The 16010-nt window shown below is 47.1% G+C and overlaps 1 protein-coding gene across 1 annotated transcript in view; it reads left to right on the top strand.

Annotated features, from left to right (window-relative positions):
- Fng (Fringe glycosyltransferase) overlaps positions 1-16010 on the top strand; it is a 70887-nt gene that overhangs the window by 31051 nt on the left and 23826 nt on the right. The window contains exon 5 of the mRNA XM_078190745.1: positions 13043-13202. Within this exon, the coding sequence (XP_078046871.1) occupies positions 13043-13202 (160 nt within the window). The remainder of the gene's footprint in view (positions 1-13042; positions 13203-16010) is intronic.

The raw sequence follows: 16010 nt of genomic DNA, 5'->3' as shown, positions 1-16010 counted from the left end.
CACTGTTTGTCCTCCCCTTGGAAATTAATTGCCGCGCTCCTATCGATTCTACCGTGTTTTCGTTAATTGCGGGATAATTGATTGGTAGTTTTTTCCGACCTCGTCATTTTTCTAGAGAAAATATGCTGTCGCGGGGTGAACTGGTTCTTGTTATTACAGTAACGAAGATAGGAGAATTGCGGTGGACGAAATGGGTGAATTAAAAGCGACGAATAAATTTTAGTAATATAATACATTGTATGGTACAATTATTAAACATGTCCCGTAAACCTAATGGTGATTGCTGCATCATAAACTATAATACAGTTCTCTCGGTTATTATCATCGCATTTGACGAACGAGATGATTAATTTCCAGTATTCATTTCGAGTGCACAGAGGGGGAGGGGGGATGATTGCAGTGATTTCGCTGATCCCATCGATCTCGATTTTCTCCCGTGTCCGCGGCTTCGTTTCGATAAACTCGTCCGGCGATCTTTCTACGCGGTCACCGGCGCCGATAATTATTTACGCGAGCATAAATAATCGCGGGCCGATTTACGAAAACCGACACGGGAACCGAGGAACTCGCCCGCCCCCCCCCCTTTTCTCTTGTTGAGCGAGCCGACGGGCCACGAATCAAACGGGTCCGCCGTTAAAATTTATTAAATCTCTCGATCACGGTCCGCGCGTCGAGCAATTAACCGTGCTGTAAACGCGAGCGTACGCGGACTAGGATCGTTAAGCGACACTCGGGATCGCGAGGCCGAGCGGAGAGACGACCAATTTGTTCGATCGGTTAAACGCTCGCGTCGGCTCGCGTTAAACGCATCGTAAATTCACGCGCGCCGGGATAAACATCGCGCTTCCCGGTAAGAACTCGCGCGGGCACGCGATGCATCGACGCGTCGATCGATCGTCTCTCTGGCCCGCTGCCGATTCCCTGCTGCCAATCGTTTCCCTCGAAACCGAACGCATTCATCTGCATTTATTTCGCTAAGAATATCAATTCTTCTGATATTGGCGCGATTGAAATCGATTCGATTTTGTTGGCTTATTCTGCTGTAAATAAATCGAACAGATTGAAGCGAGAATTTTACTCCATTTAAAATTCATTTCCAATTTAATACGTCTATTTCATTGGCGTATAAATTTATCGTTCGATTGTAAGCAATGTAAATTTGTACGCAAATTTAAGTATGCAAATTGGTACAATTTGCCAGCAAACAAAATTGCCACGTTATTCCGTCACGAATTCTCATTTTTCTTACGTTGGTACAGCTATAATAGTTCACGTCGTATCGCTTCATCGCAAGTGTAGATACTTTCTCGAATAGAACGTGCCGAGTAGATTTCACCGGGTTTCGAACAACGCGGATAGTTGAAAATATATCGAGCTTCTGGCCGATACGCTTTTCCCGCAACGTTCTCGCCGGGTGGATATCGGCAACGTAGAATCGGACGTGGCCATCGCTAACAGTCCAATAAATCGAAGATAACGGCTGGCGTAGATCGATACCGAGCGATCGAGTTCGACAGGAACGAATCATTAGTATCCGGTTATTAACGATCGCGGCGTTCCTCCGATGGAGATCGTAGATTCGGATTTAGAGATCGATTTATCATCGGACGGCGTTCAGGCCCTTAATGCTTTCCGATCGGTCGTGAAAGTCGCTTAATCGTTTCTTGGATTCGAGGGTGGCTGGATAACATCGAGATCTCCTTTTCTCTCTCACGCACGCTTTGTGTTGCTCCCTCTCTCTCTCTCCCTATTTCTGTTGCTCTCTCTTCATCACCTTCTCTGTTGGCCGCGGGACGTTGTATTTAATTAAGCCCCCCATTCGGTGGTTTACGAGTCGGTGTCTGCTCCGGCGTCGCGATCAAAGGACCCGAAGTGTCGAAACTCGCAGCACGAAATCCCCGGCGCCGGCTCGTTCTCGCTTTCGCGAGCCTTAATTAGGGAACCGTCGCGTATTAAATATTATACAGAGGGAGGGGGGCCCCGTCGAGGTAAATTGGAATCGATCCTCGCACGCCGGTGAAACTTCTCGACGCTCCCTTTTATCCGGTGGTTAATTTATTCATCGAAAACGAACGGGCTTTTATCGGCGCCGTCGAGAGATGAAGTAACGCCCGCGATGTAACCGGAACGTTAATCGGGTTCGACTTCGGGTGGCCAATCTACGAACGGGATCTCGCCACGGAGTGCTTCGGCGCCTGTCGGAGATTGCAAAGTTTATGGAAAGTATCCACCGTTTCAGGGAAACTGTCCGACGATTTATCGGTAGTCGCGGTCCGTGCACGGCTGTCCGACCATTACTGTATTCGTTAAGTAGCAGCTTTGGGCTGTCGAACTTTGTAAAATGACGGAAGCAGTTTGCTGAATACGATGGTAAAGGTTGGTTAATTGAATTTCGTGTAATGAGGTAAACATTTTTGGTAAACGATTTCCTCGCCCTCGTGTTTCCTTTCTTCTTAGTTGATTAATCGGGACCAGGTCTTCGCAACACATTTTTATTCACATTTTTCTGATCCTTGTAGTATATATATATATAATATTTTCGATCTATTAACCTATTTAGATCATAAGCGCATATATGCGCGCATTTTACTTAGTCATTTATCACCGAAGCGCATATTATTTAATATTATTTATACCAGGCTTGTCACTAAAATTTAAATACAGTAAAAGAAAAAATTTTATATCTTTATAATTTAATTATATTAAATATCAAAGAACGAGCTTTTCACTTTTCTTTGCGATGCGAATGGATCAACATAGATCTGACCAATTTCGCGATTGTTACATCGCATTCCGATTCAGCGTTAACATCGCCGGTGAGATATTGGATCGCGATGGCAGCGTTTAACAACTGTTCGTAGCGGGTGACAATGTTGTGCCGAAGTGGAAAACTAAATTGCCGAGGAGACCGCGGAAGTGGCTCGAAGAATAGAGAGGAATTGTCTGGAAAGTTCTTCGGCGTTGTGTATCGCGGCAGGTCATTTAGCAGGGGTTGGGTTGGTCGCGCGAATTGCGAGCGCAATTCCATCGCGCGGTGGTAGGAGACGACGCGCGGTCCGGCGGCGCGCCGCGGAATCTTGAACGCGGAGAGCTCCATTTATGCGGGCCGGTTGCGGCTCTCTGGCACACGTAAATACACGGTCCCGCGTGAAACGGACGCGAGCGGGGAGGGTAAAAGCCCCTCCGGTGGCCGCGGTTAATTCCTGGCAAGGTGCGCATAATTCTCGTCCGACTGGTCGCGCACAATGCGAGCGCGCTCGCGCGGTTCTACGCCCCGCTTACACCGGCCGCGCGCAGCTTCGGTTTAATTTATACATGCCGATGTACACTGTCTAGCCGTATCTAACGTGTACGCCGCCCTGCGTCCAGCCTCCGCGGCCCACGGTTCAAGGGCGGGGATGCTTGGCTGCTTTATTAGCCCTTTTGCAACGCGGCCGTGTGTTCCGCCAGTCCTCGAAACGCGATCCCCTTCTTCCGTGGACTTTCGACGGCGTTGCAGATTAGCTCCGCGCGGGGACGATCGGCGTGCAGGAAATTCGGGGGCACCGGCAGGCGGGACACGTATGCAGGAGCTTCGAGAATTCTACGCGCGGAGATCGCGCGAGAATTCCGGGAATTTGGGGCGGGAGTAGTTGCAAGACGTGGAAATTTCGGAGGAAATTGAACGCGGGGAAAATTGGGGCGCATGGGAATTCTGCGCGGGGAAATTTGGGCCGCGTGAGCTCTCGTGGAACATTGCGCGGAGCCGGAATTCTACGCGTGGAAGTATCAAGCGCGAATTGTTTCAGTTAACAACGTGGTTAATATTTATACCCGAATTACTCACGCTGTTGTAGCGTAGCGGACGAGTCTGAGCGTAGAAAACGAGACCGAAAGATTCGGCGCGAAGGTCCGGCAACGAACTCTTTTCGGACGCTTCTACTCCCAGGCAGATGGACCTCGGGCCTTTCAATCCGACAGCTAATTCCACGGTAGAATCGCGCAGGACGTGTAATATTCTACCCGCGGCTCGACTCGACGATTCTACTACGCGCACGAGTCGCGAACACGATAAATCCTACGCGAGCCAACTTCGCTATTGGTGCTCGAGCATAATCGAGCCGAGCGAGATAGCGCGGCACTGGTTTGACTAACGTCCCCGATATCTCGAAGCTCGTATTGGAACAAAGTTGCGAGTGTAACTTGTCTCCGCGTGGCCGCGTTATCCGTCCGGTTTTAGGGTCTCCGCGAACAGGATTGTTATCGTCGCAAACATTGAGCCGTAGAGGCTCGTAAATTCGTGGCAGGAAACCGGAGAGACAAAAAGATCGAGCGAGAGAGAAAGAGAGAAAGAGAGAAAAAGAGAAAAAGAGAAAAAGAGAAAGAGAGAAAAAGAGAAAAAGAGAAAAAGAGAAAAAGAGAAAAAGAGTAAAAGAGAAAGAGAGAAAAAGAGAAAAAGAGAAAAAGAGAAAAAGAGAAAAAGAGAAAAAGAGAAAGAGATAGAGAGGGAGAGGGAGAGATAGAGAGATAGAAAGAGGGAGAGACGAAGAGAGATTGAGCGAAGGAGATGGACGACAGAGAAGGAGAACGCGCGAACAGTTATCGTTGTTGGATCTCGGTTTGCGCGCCGGTATCGAGGAAAAGGTCAGGGCTGACGTGTGCCGCGCGCGCTCGAAACCGGGCGTGGCTCGATCACGATCCACGGATTAAATCGTGATCCGTGCCGGTCGGGAGCACGACCCTTTCGTGTAGAAGGCGATCGCTTTTGCGCGCGGCCACCAGTCGAGATCCTAAGCGGATAGACAAGGAGGAAATTAAAGCGGCGCAGACACGCTGCCAGACGGCCACCGACACCATTACACGAAATATCACCGACACCAGCAGACGGAATCACCGACGCTACCGTCGCTGACGTCGCAACACCCCTCTCGCCCTTCTTCCAGCTGTAATTGCCCCGCGAGACCCGATTTTCTCCCGTCCTTTTTTTCCCAATCCTCTTCGTGCCGGCAACCGTGCTCCTTTCCTTTTGTTCTCCAGGATTTATTGTAACAGATACCGGTGTTGCTCCAAGCTTCCTTTTGATAGGCGGCATTCGCTGTTATTAACCCGTTAGCCGAGGACGACGCGTACACACGTCACAAGGAAACAGCGATTTTACGTCTTACAATAAATATACTTCTTATTTAAAATCATTTTCATTTATATAAAATTGCATCTGATTCGCGAACGAATCATCCGCGTCTCGCTGAAGCAACGATTGGAGAACGAAGTCCGCGCCTTCGGGAAACGATCGGCGTCAGCTGCGCCGCGAGTTCTAATTGCGAATAAATTCAATGACGTATCGAAGTGCATGGTACACCATTGCTTTACGTATCGTCGATTCGCGTGCGGCTCGCTAATCATCGCAGCGAGAGGCTGCCGGCAGTGTCGGGGTCTTCGAACCGCGACTTCGCTGCCGGCGGAACCGCAGTCGCGGTTGCATTTTATCCCGCAGTTAAAGCTAAAGTTGCAATTTCGTGCCCCCGGAGTAACAAGACTGTGCTTTAGAGGGAGAGAGGAGGACGGTGGTACAGAAAAAGCGGGACGGAAGCGATGAATAGCGGACGGAGACTGAGAGAGAGAGAGAGAGAGAGAGAAACGGAGAGGACGAGAAGAGAGAATCGAAGCGGAAGAGAGATAACGGAGATGCAAGAGATAAAGGGAGATACAGGAGAGAGAAAACACAGATACAGAAGATCAAGAGAGATATAGTAGAGAGGGGCGTAGAAGAGAGAAAACAGAGATATAGAAAGGAGAGAAGAGAGATGGAGAAAAGACAGAAGAGAGATAGAGAAGGGAGGGAGAGAATGCGAGCGAGGATCGGCAATTTTCTCTACGTGTAATTTCACCTGTTGCTCGCATCCGGCGCGAATCTGATCGCTCGGCTCGATTTGTAAAGGTAACGAGCCGTCTCGAACGGTCCCGCTCGATTATCGGTGGCTAGCGATCCTCTCTCCTCTCCTCTCTCTCAATCTCTCTCTCTCTCTCTCTTCTTCTCGGTTCCTAGTTCGCGAACGACCTACCGGGGTTCGTTGAACAAACGAAAACGCGTTTCTCGGGATCCAGAAGCGATCCGGACGTAACGGAGAACGGATCGGCGAGCTTATCGGCGCAAGCCTTGGCTATTTATGCAAATTCGCGAAGCGTGGATTCCGGGGAACGCTCTAACGATATCGTAAGATTAGGAATTTACAGTGATTTCCTCGCGGACTTTTATTTCGGAATTTTCTCAACGCGGATGACGAGTCAGCTTCGTACGACTGGTTTCCATTTCGAATGCGCGATTCTTGTCGGCGCTCCGAGCATTTCTTGGGATCGCAGGTGACTCTGATCGCAGTTCCGCGTACCATTATCAATCAATTATTCCATCGTCTGAACGTTTGTTGCTCTTGTCGATTTTTTAGCTGATTGCTCTTTTAGCTGATCGCTCTTTTTGCGCATAATTTGTCGCAAAAGCGTGGGGCATCTTTTAACACATTTCGCCTTTGTCATTCGCTATTGATAAACAATAGTTTTAAACAGAGAAAATGTTTTATCACAATGCAAACGTTTAAAAATTCGCCTGCGTTGTTATCATTTCACTAGAATTATTAAGAGCAGAAATAAATGTTAACGTCTATCCTGTATTTGATAAAAACAGTTTCCATTTTGCATGCGAGGTATAGGATCGTAAAAAGTGCTGGTTACCTCTGTGTCTAATCACGTTTTCAATCTTTGAATATATGTAGATCGCGTTGTATGCGAATATATGTATGTACATTACTTTTGAGTATCGGTTTTATGATTTGCGAGGACGGGTTTATAGAGCTGTATATCTGGTGCAATGAACTGCGTTGTCGCTTAGATTACGGAATCGTAACGCTAGTCGGTAACGACAGGTAATAGGTGGTACCGAGTGTTAATGATCCCTGCGACAATATCCGCTGTCCAGTCATTGCTCGACGCATTTATCTCGAGTCGTTCGACCGGGAGTTTATTACCGTTTTATTAGTGCTTTAGCAGAATGTTAAATGAGATTTCAATTTATTCGGAGATTCCAGTTTTGAGATTTTTATTCGATGCGGAGATTTCAATTTTGAGATTTTAATTGATTTGGAGATTTCAGTTTTGAGATTTCAATTGATTTGGAGATTTCAGTTTCGAGATTTCAATTTATTCGGAGATTTCAGTTTCGATATTTCAATTTATTCGGAGATTTCAGTTTCGATATTTCAATATATTCGGAAATTTCAATTTCGATATTTCAATTTTGAGATTCCAATTTCTTCGGAGATTTCAGTTTTGAGATTGCAATTTTGAGATTCCAATTTACTCGAAGATTTCAGTTTTCAAATTTCAATTCATTTGAGACTTCAATTGATTCGCTCTTCCACTCTGCAACGCAGTCATTTTCGATCCTCCAAGGATCAAGACTTCTCCAGAATCCATCGCACATTCAACGCGGACAAGGGCGCGTACGTCTCAGCGTGAACGCGCGATATCGGCCGCGTGATCGCGCCAATTAGCCCGTTAATTAGCCGACGGCGTAAATCGAGTTAACATCGAACAGCTACGAACGGTTTCATCGCAACGCTCGCGCCGAGACCCGAACATCCGAATCCTTCATTCTTTAACAGCATTCGCTGACTAGGATTCGAGACACCTGGAACGAAACCCGAAGAAATTGAACTGGTCGGGGAAAATTAAGTGGCGCGAAGGGGTCCGTTTGAAATCTCGTTAAACGGAAACGGGGGACTGGTAACCTGGTTTCCAAGAGAGAAACACGCAGGACTTTATCTGTGGACGCTACAGGCGGCCTTGAGGGTCGAAGGACTTCCAGGATCCTGCGCAGGGTCCCGGTAGCTGAAGCCTCGGGGAATCTCGAGCGACAATTAGTATCACTCGAAACCGAGAACAGGGAGGAAGAGAAAGAGAGAGAGAAAGAGAGGGCAAGAGAGAAAGAGAGAGAGAGACTGTGGATGGCGCGCAACATCTTGCAAGCGACGCTCGATTGGTCACCTGATACAGGTGCGGCCAGGTGAGACTGGAAGTGCCGTTTTATCGACAGGAATCGCGTCGAAGGGATCTCGGTTGTCGTTTCCTCCCTGGCTTCCTCGAACCCCTCATTTCTGCCTTCTTCACTTGCAAAGCTGGACGCACCGACTGCCTTTTTAAAATCATTTAAGTATTAATCCTTCTATTAATTCTTGCAATACGGAGTCTAATCTGACAGAAAATATAATACAGTTTAATTAATTTAACGCTTATTTGGTAAGCATTATTATTAGAAATTACTAACAGCTATTATTTTTCCTTCAAGTTATTAAATGTGATTAAAATACAGGACATTGCAAACTTGCTGAGTTAAGTAGAGAATTGCCAAATTCTCAAGTAATTACAATAATATACATCAATCACTTTTTATATCTTCTTCATATTATTCCGAATGTCCTTAAAAAATACTACATATTATAAAAATTATTATTTTGTCCTACATAATAAATTCTATCGTACAACACATCACAGTACGCGAAGCAGTATTAATAAAAGTTCGCGAATTTTAATTGCCACTCGCCGCTCCCCGTTGGCCGAAAATCCTGCGTGTTTTTTTTCCGAAGGGGTTATTTAGCCGGGACGATATCCAATCACTTCCGATAATAAAAAGTCGGTGCTCGGTAATGACGCAATTACCAGGTGTTTACTCCGCGGCCCTCGCCGATCGATAACCGTTTCGAGTTCAAGAGTTCGCGACCCCGGGGGCCGGGGCCCCCATTAAGCACACGCGATTCGGGCCCCGAAATCGCACGCCCCGGCGAAATTGCATCGAGCTGCTTTTTCGATCGCCCACCATTTTTCCATTATCGCAACGCCGCGTTGCGCGCTACGCGTTCTATCGCCTATCTCATTTGCAAACAGTGCGGCTTTATGCACGCGGCGCATCAGTCTCGGCTGCATTATGCTATCTACAATGTGCGACCGTATACATTATTCATCGTCGCAGTCTACAAATTGCGTTATTTGCAACCCTCGCTGTTTCTGCTTTCAGTTTGATGTTTTTTCGCGAGATTTACGGAGGGCGCGTTTCAGGGGTTAACGCGACGATAACGAGGAAGATGAGATCATTCTATTCGCTTAATCGAATTCAGTGATCGAAGCTTAGTTCGATCGTTTATTGATTTTCTTTGAAATTTCTTTTCTTTTCGAAAAGGAAAAGGACTTTTTAAAAATATTTATTTGCATCTTTAATATAAGAATATATTTGTTCTTCTATTCTAGAAGATATAGTTGACAATATAGTTGAGAATACTCTCAATGAATTCTGTCCACTGGAATATTTTATAATTAAGTAAAATCTGATTGCAATCAATTTTTATTCGATGAATTCTTTAGACTTCATCCCTTATATAAAATTTGCCTATAACACATCAAAGACTGAATAATCTAACAAAAATTAAAGTCTCCGCGAAGTCTCAACGAATCGATAAAAATCCGTAATTAAAAGAACATCCAGGAATTGTTTAGTCAATTCAACGTCGACAAGAAAATATCGCACAGGCCGACGCGTCTCGAGTTTTGAAGCGTTTTCTGAAGGAATCGCGATAGAATCCAGACTGGACCGGTCGGCGAGCCCCGGACTCGGTTATGGCGTTTCAGTATAGTTGCCGTTGCCGCGCCGGGGCCCCAGTTTAATAATCAATAATTTCCCCCGCGGGGCCCCGGGGCTGCACGTGTGCGGACCGTGCCACGATCGTGCACCGTCCCGCCGCCTTAGTTTCGTCCGTTTTCGTTGCGGCCGCCGCCCTACCACCCGGCCAATTGTTTCCCCGCGGCGAAGACACCCTTCGAAAACTCTGCTATACGGCCGGTCTTTATCGTGCTCGTCTTATTTGACAAACAACGCCCGAGGTGTGCACACTTCCTCCCGGGAGTATCTGGCCCGATTTTCGGAATTTTACAGGGCGGCCCTCGCTTAATCCCTCCGGGCCCCCTCGCCGACCCTTTTCGTGAACGTTCTCGTGAAAAGATGTTCTTACCGCAGGTCAAAACCTTTTTGCCGTCTCTCTCCAACTCTTTGCACTCGAAGCCGTTTCAGCTATAAATCTGAAATCATTTTCCTGGCTCATATTATCTCTATACTCTGCAACAAATTGATCCTTCGAGCTTGTCTATTTAATAATCTTTTAAACCTAAATTCTGTTGATATAAAAATTATCTTAATTTGATTGGTGCCTCACAGTCACCGCTCGAGTGCAAAGGGTTAAAATCGTCAGAATTAAAGTCGCAGAGCACGGTGACCGCGTGGCCGTATCTTTGAAATATAATAACCGGCCGATACACAATCCCTGTTAGAGTACCCGAGGCTATTAATTCGCCCGTTAAGAGCTCGATAGAGGGGTGGAGCGAGGGAGAAGGCACTCAATCTCGCCGGGGTATAAAAGCCACGAGGGGTAGGGGGGCAGTTTCGCGCCTTTATTTTCTGCCGTGGAACGGTGCGCGCGGCCCGCGTTCCTCCTAATATATATGCAGATTGGCAGAGGGTACGAGGAGTGCTCGGGTTTTGCACGAGGCGGCTGCCTACGGTTTTTCGCGGAGCGACGGACGCGCGGAACCAGCTCCGAAAAACGCCGCTTAATAAATCCGATTCTCTCCTCTCCGGGGCCCCCCGGAGGTAACGCGGCGGGAGCAGCTTGCGCGATCCGGAAAGATGTTTCGCCCTCGCGGCTTTTCCACGGGAAAAGGGGTTTTCTGCCGCGGCAGATTTCAAATTAGCCCCGTGCTCCGGGGCCGTATAAATGATTCATGGCGTCCCGGTTCCGCCTCGGCCTGAATACAACCCGGGCGCGGATTGAAGGCTCTTCCCGAGACTTTTTCCTACGGTGCGACTACCGTCGTCGACATTTTGTATCTTGTACTGTTTTGATGATAGTGATTGGTAGATAATGATTCAGAGATGTTCGATTTACTGTGACAATTTGTGAGACTCGAGCGACACTTCGAAGCGTTGCAAAGGACTATTCCCCTGAGGGTTTTTTGATTTTGTTGGGCTTAAATTCAAGCCTGAAATATCCACTTTAAAATAGGGTTATATTTGGTTCCTAGATAATTTCCGAATTATTTTAGAAAATCGAGAAATACTGGCTAGGAACTTATGTATAAGATGACTTGACTTCGGAAGGCATTTTTAAAATAATTTTCATTTCCACACCCGCGGGTCTTTTTAAATAAAATTTAGCTTGAATCAAAGCTCGAAACCTCCGCTTTAAGACAGGGTAAATTTGATCCACAAAAGATCCCAAAATTAATGAAACAAACGAAGAAATCCTGACAGACGAGTACCAGAAGAACGCCACAATTTTCAACGGTGTCTTCGAAACAACTATGAACTGCAACTCTATAGAAATTTTCGAACTTGGCCAGCTCTAAATCAAAGTTTATAGCGTCGCCATTGAAAACAGGTCCGCCGCGGCACAAAAGAAAAATTCGAATCGATATTTTCCATTAGCTGCAACCGTAGAGAGTGCATCGGTAAATCTCGCGGCTATCTCTTAAGTAGAAAATCGTTTCGCGGTGATTTTCCGCGGCGAAAGGAGCGGCGAAGAAAATAGCGCATAAATTTCCGACGGACCGGGCGCGTCGTTTTAATAAAAATAGCGTTCGCCGCAGCTGGTCGCGCACCGGCCGAGGAACGTTGTCGCGGCTGCATCGTTCCGGTTCACGCGGAAGATACGATCCGGCGCGCGTATGAAGCGGACCGAGACGTCGTTTCAGCTCTCCCGGGTTGTACCTGGCTACGCCATTAAAGCTGGAATTCAGGTGTATTAACGATGCCCGGGGTCCTTGTCGGGGGCCACGTATCGAGCGTCCGCGGCCACCCGGTAGCGCTAATGGCGCACCGGAACCGTTCGTTAGGGAGATTTTATTTCGCGTGTATACCGCTCGGCGAACGCCGTTTTCATGCCCTCTGTCCACGACTCGCCGCGCGCACCGTTCCGGGAAACGCCTTCGCGATTGCGTTTCGATGTCGCCGCGCCGCGCGATCCGATAAGACAGCTCGCGGCGTCCACAGTTTTCCGACGCCTCCTCCTCCTCCTCCCTCCCTCGATTAGATCGGACCCCCTATGCCTTATCCGACTGTATCGCATAACCGAGCAATTATCGGCCGTTGTCGGCGCTTTATCGACCGTGCTGTACTCCTTTATACGGTCCCATCTGACCGCTGGAATTGCTGGAATCGCTAGAATCACTTCGTTACGGTCATTATAATATACATATATCTGTATTATATAGAATTGCCGTGTCTCATTATCATATTCTATAACTATATAACCTAGGACTTGGATAAATGTATTAGATGAAGTAAAATGTTCTGAGCCCTTTTTCTCTTTATTTCGACGACGAAATTAACAAAAGTAGAATGATCCGATTTAGATCAAATATGCGGCATTTTGTTCGGTAACTTCTGTACCTTTACATCGCGAGACATGGCTCGCGCTAAAGGTGTCTAACGAAAAAGGCTCGAAACTTTTTACTTCACCCAATATTTCAGCAAATCAAGGGCGATGAAATTCGACAGCGTCGACGAACGCCGCATTCACGGAAAAAGAGAGTTGATAATTGGAAAATGATATCCCCGAAAATCGGGGACATTTTTAATCATCCCCGTCCGTATAATGCGCGATCGATAGCTGTGATCAAACTGTACCCGGAACCTCGAATTTTCCGTCCGCTCCGACGATCGTTAAATTTCCATCGATCTCGCGCGGTGAAATAATTTGCGGGACCGTTCCGCGCGTTCCGTTCGCGATCCCGGCGCCGTAACAACGCCGGGGACGCGCGAGCTCGAAATTATACGGGGCAGAAAGTGTTCGAAGCGAATTTCGTGCGGAATTTCCGAGAACTCGAAGTGTCTGGGCGACGGGGGCCCCGGACGATAATTGGTCCGAGTTAATGGCCGGATCGCGGGACAAGATGTTTTTACAAGGCGGTGGCGTGTCGTTCGTACAACGTGGATTTAAATCGGGCCCTGTCCTGTGCTGGTTTTCAGATGGTTCTGCCACTTCGACGACGATAATTACGTGAACGTGCCACGCCTGCTCAAGCTCCTGGACAACTACAATCCGAGGGAGGACTGGTACCTGGGCAGGCCGTCGATACCGGTGCCCTTGGAGATCATAAGACAGGGACCGGAACCCTCCAAGAGACCGGTGAGTTTTGCCAACAGTCCCTCTCGCTAACCTGTTCCGCGCTCTTTTTGCCGTTTCCCGAAACAACGGGCTCGCCTCGAGGCATCGTTTTCATCGGTCGATCGGGACCTGTTCACCCAGATACGAATCGTGGATCGATCTACGAGTGCGTCGATTCGCTTCGATATCGATTTCAATTCGTTCGAGATTTCAAGATTTCTAGGCTTCGCGTGCTCTGGTCGAGGATACTGTTCTTAATAAAATAGGACGCGATTGGTATTATTTTAATTGATAAGGATTTTTGGTAACGTAGTTTGCACCTTCTAGTTTAAAATAAAAAAAGTTGCGATGGAATCGGAGAAGTAGTTCTCGAGAAAAATATTCACAAGTGCAGCGTACTTTGTCGACGGATCATTTCGCTATTTTTGAAACAAAGAACAACATCGGTAATCTTTACTAAATCTCCGCTACATTTTTATTTTTCTTGAATTATTTCTACTGAATAATATAGTTCGAAGCTTTGAGAATTAAACGTCGCGGAGGATTAACAGCGCGATTAGAGTCCCGAATTAATTATATCGTCTCCCGAGGTCAGGAGTCCGGTCGGAAACCTTTCTTTCCTGTCGTCCACCGTGAACAATAATAACTTATCTCTTTTTTTCGCCGGCGAGCACCGTGAAATCCATTTGCGAGCCGCTCGCAAGAGTCCGCCGGCGACGAGAGAGCGTTCCGGAGCGGATCCGCGGTTCCGTCGCGGCCACCGGAAGCGAGGCAAAGTGGGCCGCCGCTTGGAACTAACCCTCTCGAAATATACCGGGCGCAAAAGAGCCGGGGGGGAATTTAAAATTCTGCGCCGGTGTCAGGAGGCAAAGGGGCTAACGTCGTTGTCGAATTTATGCGCGTGTCGGCCTGCATTTTCCAACTCGCGGCCTGGAACTGATAAGGGTCGCGACAACCCTTCCGTGTCGCGACGTTAACAAAGTTAGCCGGCGTTCCCTCTGGCCCGGCATATATTTTTTTTTTAAACTATTTCGCCGACCTCCCGGCGAGCTAACGCAATCTACGGCTTCGACGCTTTGTTGTTTAAAACTCGACGGGGACAATTTTATTTTCGTCATTTGCGGAGGCGACTGGTACAAAAGGGGCGCGGAATTTTTTAGATACTCTTGATGCTGGATAACAAAGTGCCTATACATATATAAATATATTAAATCGTATAGATGAATTAAATAAATAAAGTAAATAAAGTAAATGAAATAAATAAAATAGGTAAAATTGAAATAACTATCATTAACGCAGATCTTTTTTCTAAACAAGATAGATGCGGTGAATTAATTAAAAGGAGGCTTTTAATCATGGCAGCATTAATTCGTAATTCAATTTTTAATTTCGGATCAACAAAATTCTCGCCTTCTAAATCCGAACAAAACTTCGATCGCAATATTTAACAGCTCATATTTTACAAAAAGATTCGAGGGCGATAAGAAGATAACTTTCGAACCTCTTTCTCGCGCACCTTGTTTCAAGCGAAATGTCCGCCGTAAAAATTCCGCGCTGCCAAGTTTCGGTGTTCACTATTTTGGGCAGGATCTCATTCTGATCATAATCAAGGGGATCGTTGGCTATCGTTTTATCTGGCCAACTTAAAGCTGCTTACCTCGTCCTTCGAAGTGGAACAGGATAATTACGAGCCGCCCGATCCCGTTTTCGAGATTGTCGCGTTCACCGCGGTCGAAATTACCTTGTGGAACGACACGCGCGGCGATGGTCCCGTAGGAAAAAGAACGGCGATGGATCGCGGAGCCCGGGAGCCGTCTCGAGTAGACAATATATCATGTTGAAGAGGATAAATTATTGCATCGTCCATCGTTGCTTTACGTTTGCAAGGATTGAGCAACCGTGTCGCGAATTAGAGAGGAATTAAAGACGAATTAAAGACGAATTAGAGACTAGCAGAAGTATAAGAGACGCAATTAAGCTTCTATAAATTATTAACCAATGAACGCAGCATCGAGGACAGTCGTCAATTTGAAAGTTTCAACCTAAGTGCATCACTGTTCCCTTCACATTTATATATTCTATTTTTCACTCGTATCTCACTGAACATTAAATTCACGATTTATTACATTATCACAAATAACGTGGAAACACTGCCAATTAGGGACACTTCCAACAAGTTATATACGTCACCGATATCCTAAGTGCTCGATGCACTCGACTAGCGTCACTATGTCTTCGTCGAGATCAGCGATTGTTAATGGAATCGATAAAGGCGCAGAGTACTTTTCGCCGGGGAAAAGCGGCCTCGTCGGTCGAGCCCGAATGTTACTTTTCATCGCGATCGCCGTGTCCCTTGGCAACGTGTCCGGCAATCGCGCCCTTGGAGCCATCCTGTCAGATGTACAAAAGTCGAGGCAGCTTGATCAAAAATCGATAAAAGGCCTGTCTTACCAGCGGACTTACGAGATACACAACGCGATTTGGATTTCCGTGATATGATCGGGGCCCGGAGAAGGGGCCGGCAGCCGACAGGTAAAACGGGCCCCGCGATCTTATCGGCCGACAGTGTCATGCTATAAGCCCATTAATCCTTTTTCCTTCGCAACGAAAAAAAGAGTCGAACGCGTACCGGAGAGAGAGAGAGAGCGAGAGAGAGAGAGAGAGAGAGAGAGGTGGAGAAACGAGGAGAGGTTGAAGAAAGATGAGAAATAAAAGGATCGCCGTTGTCAGACGGCGCGGGCTTCCAGGCGAGGGTTCGTACCCTCGAAAAAATTCCACCGGGCATTTATCATCCGCTTAGACAAATTAATGGCGGCTCTGATCCATCCG

The sequence above is a fragment of the Augochlora pura genome, chromosome 9, assembly GCF_028453695.1.
Source record: "Augochlora pura isolate Apur16 chromosome 9, APUR_v2.2.1, whole genome shotgun sequence".
Lineage (NCBI taxonomy): Eukaryota > Metazoa > Arthropoda > Insecta > Hymenoptera > Halictidae > Augochlora > Augochlora pura.
Note: the sequence above shows the minus strand (reverse complement) of the source record. Positions and strands in the feature narration are given on the sequence as shown.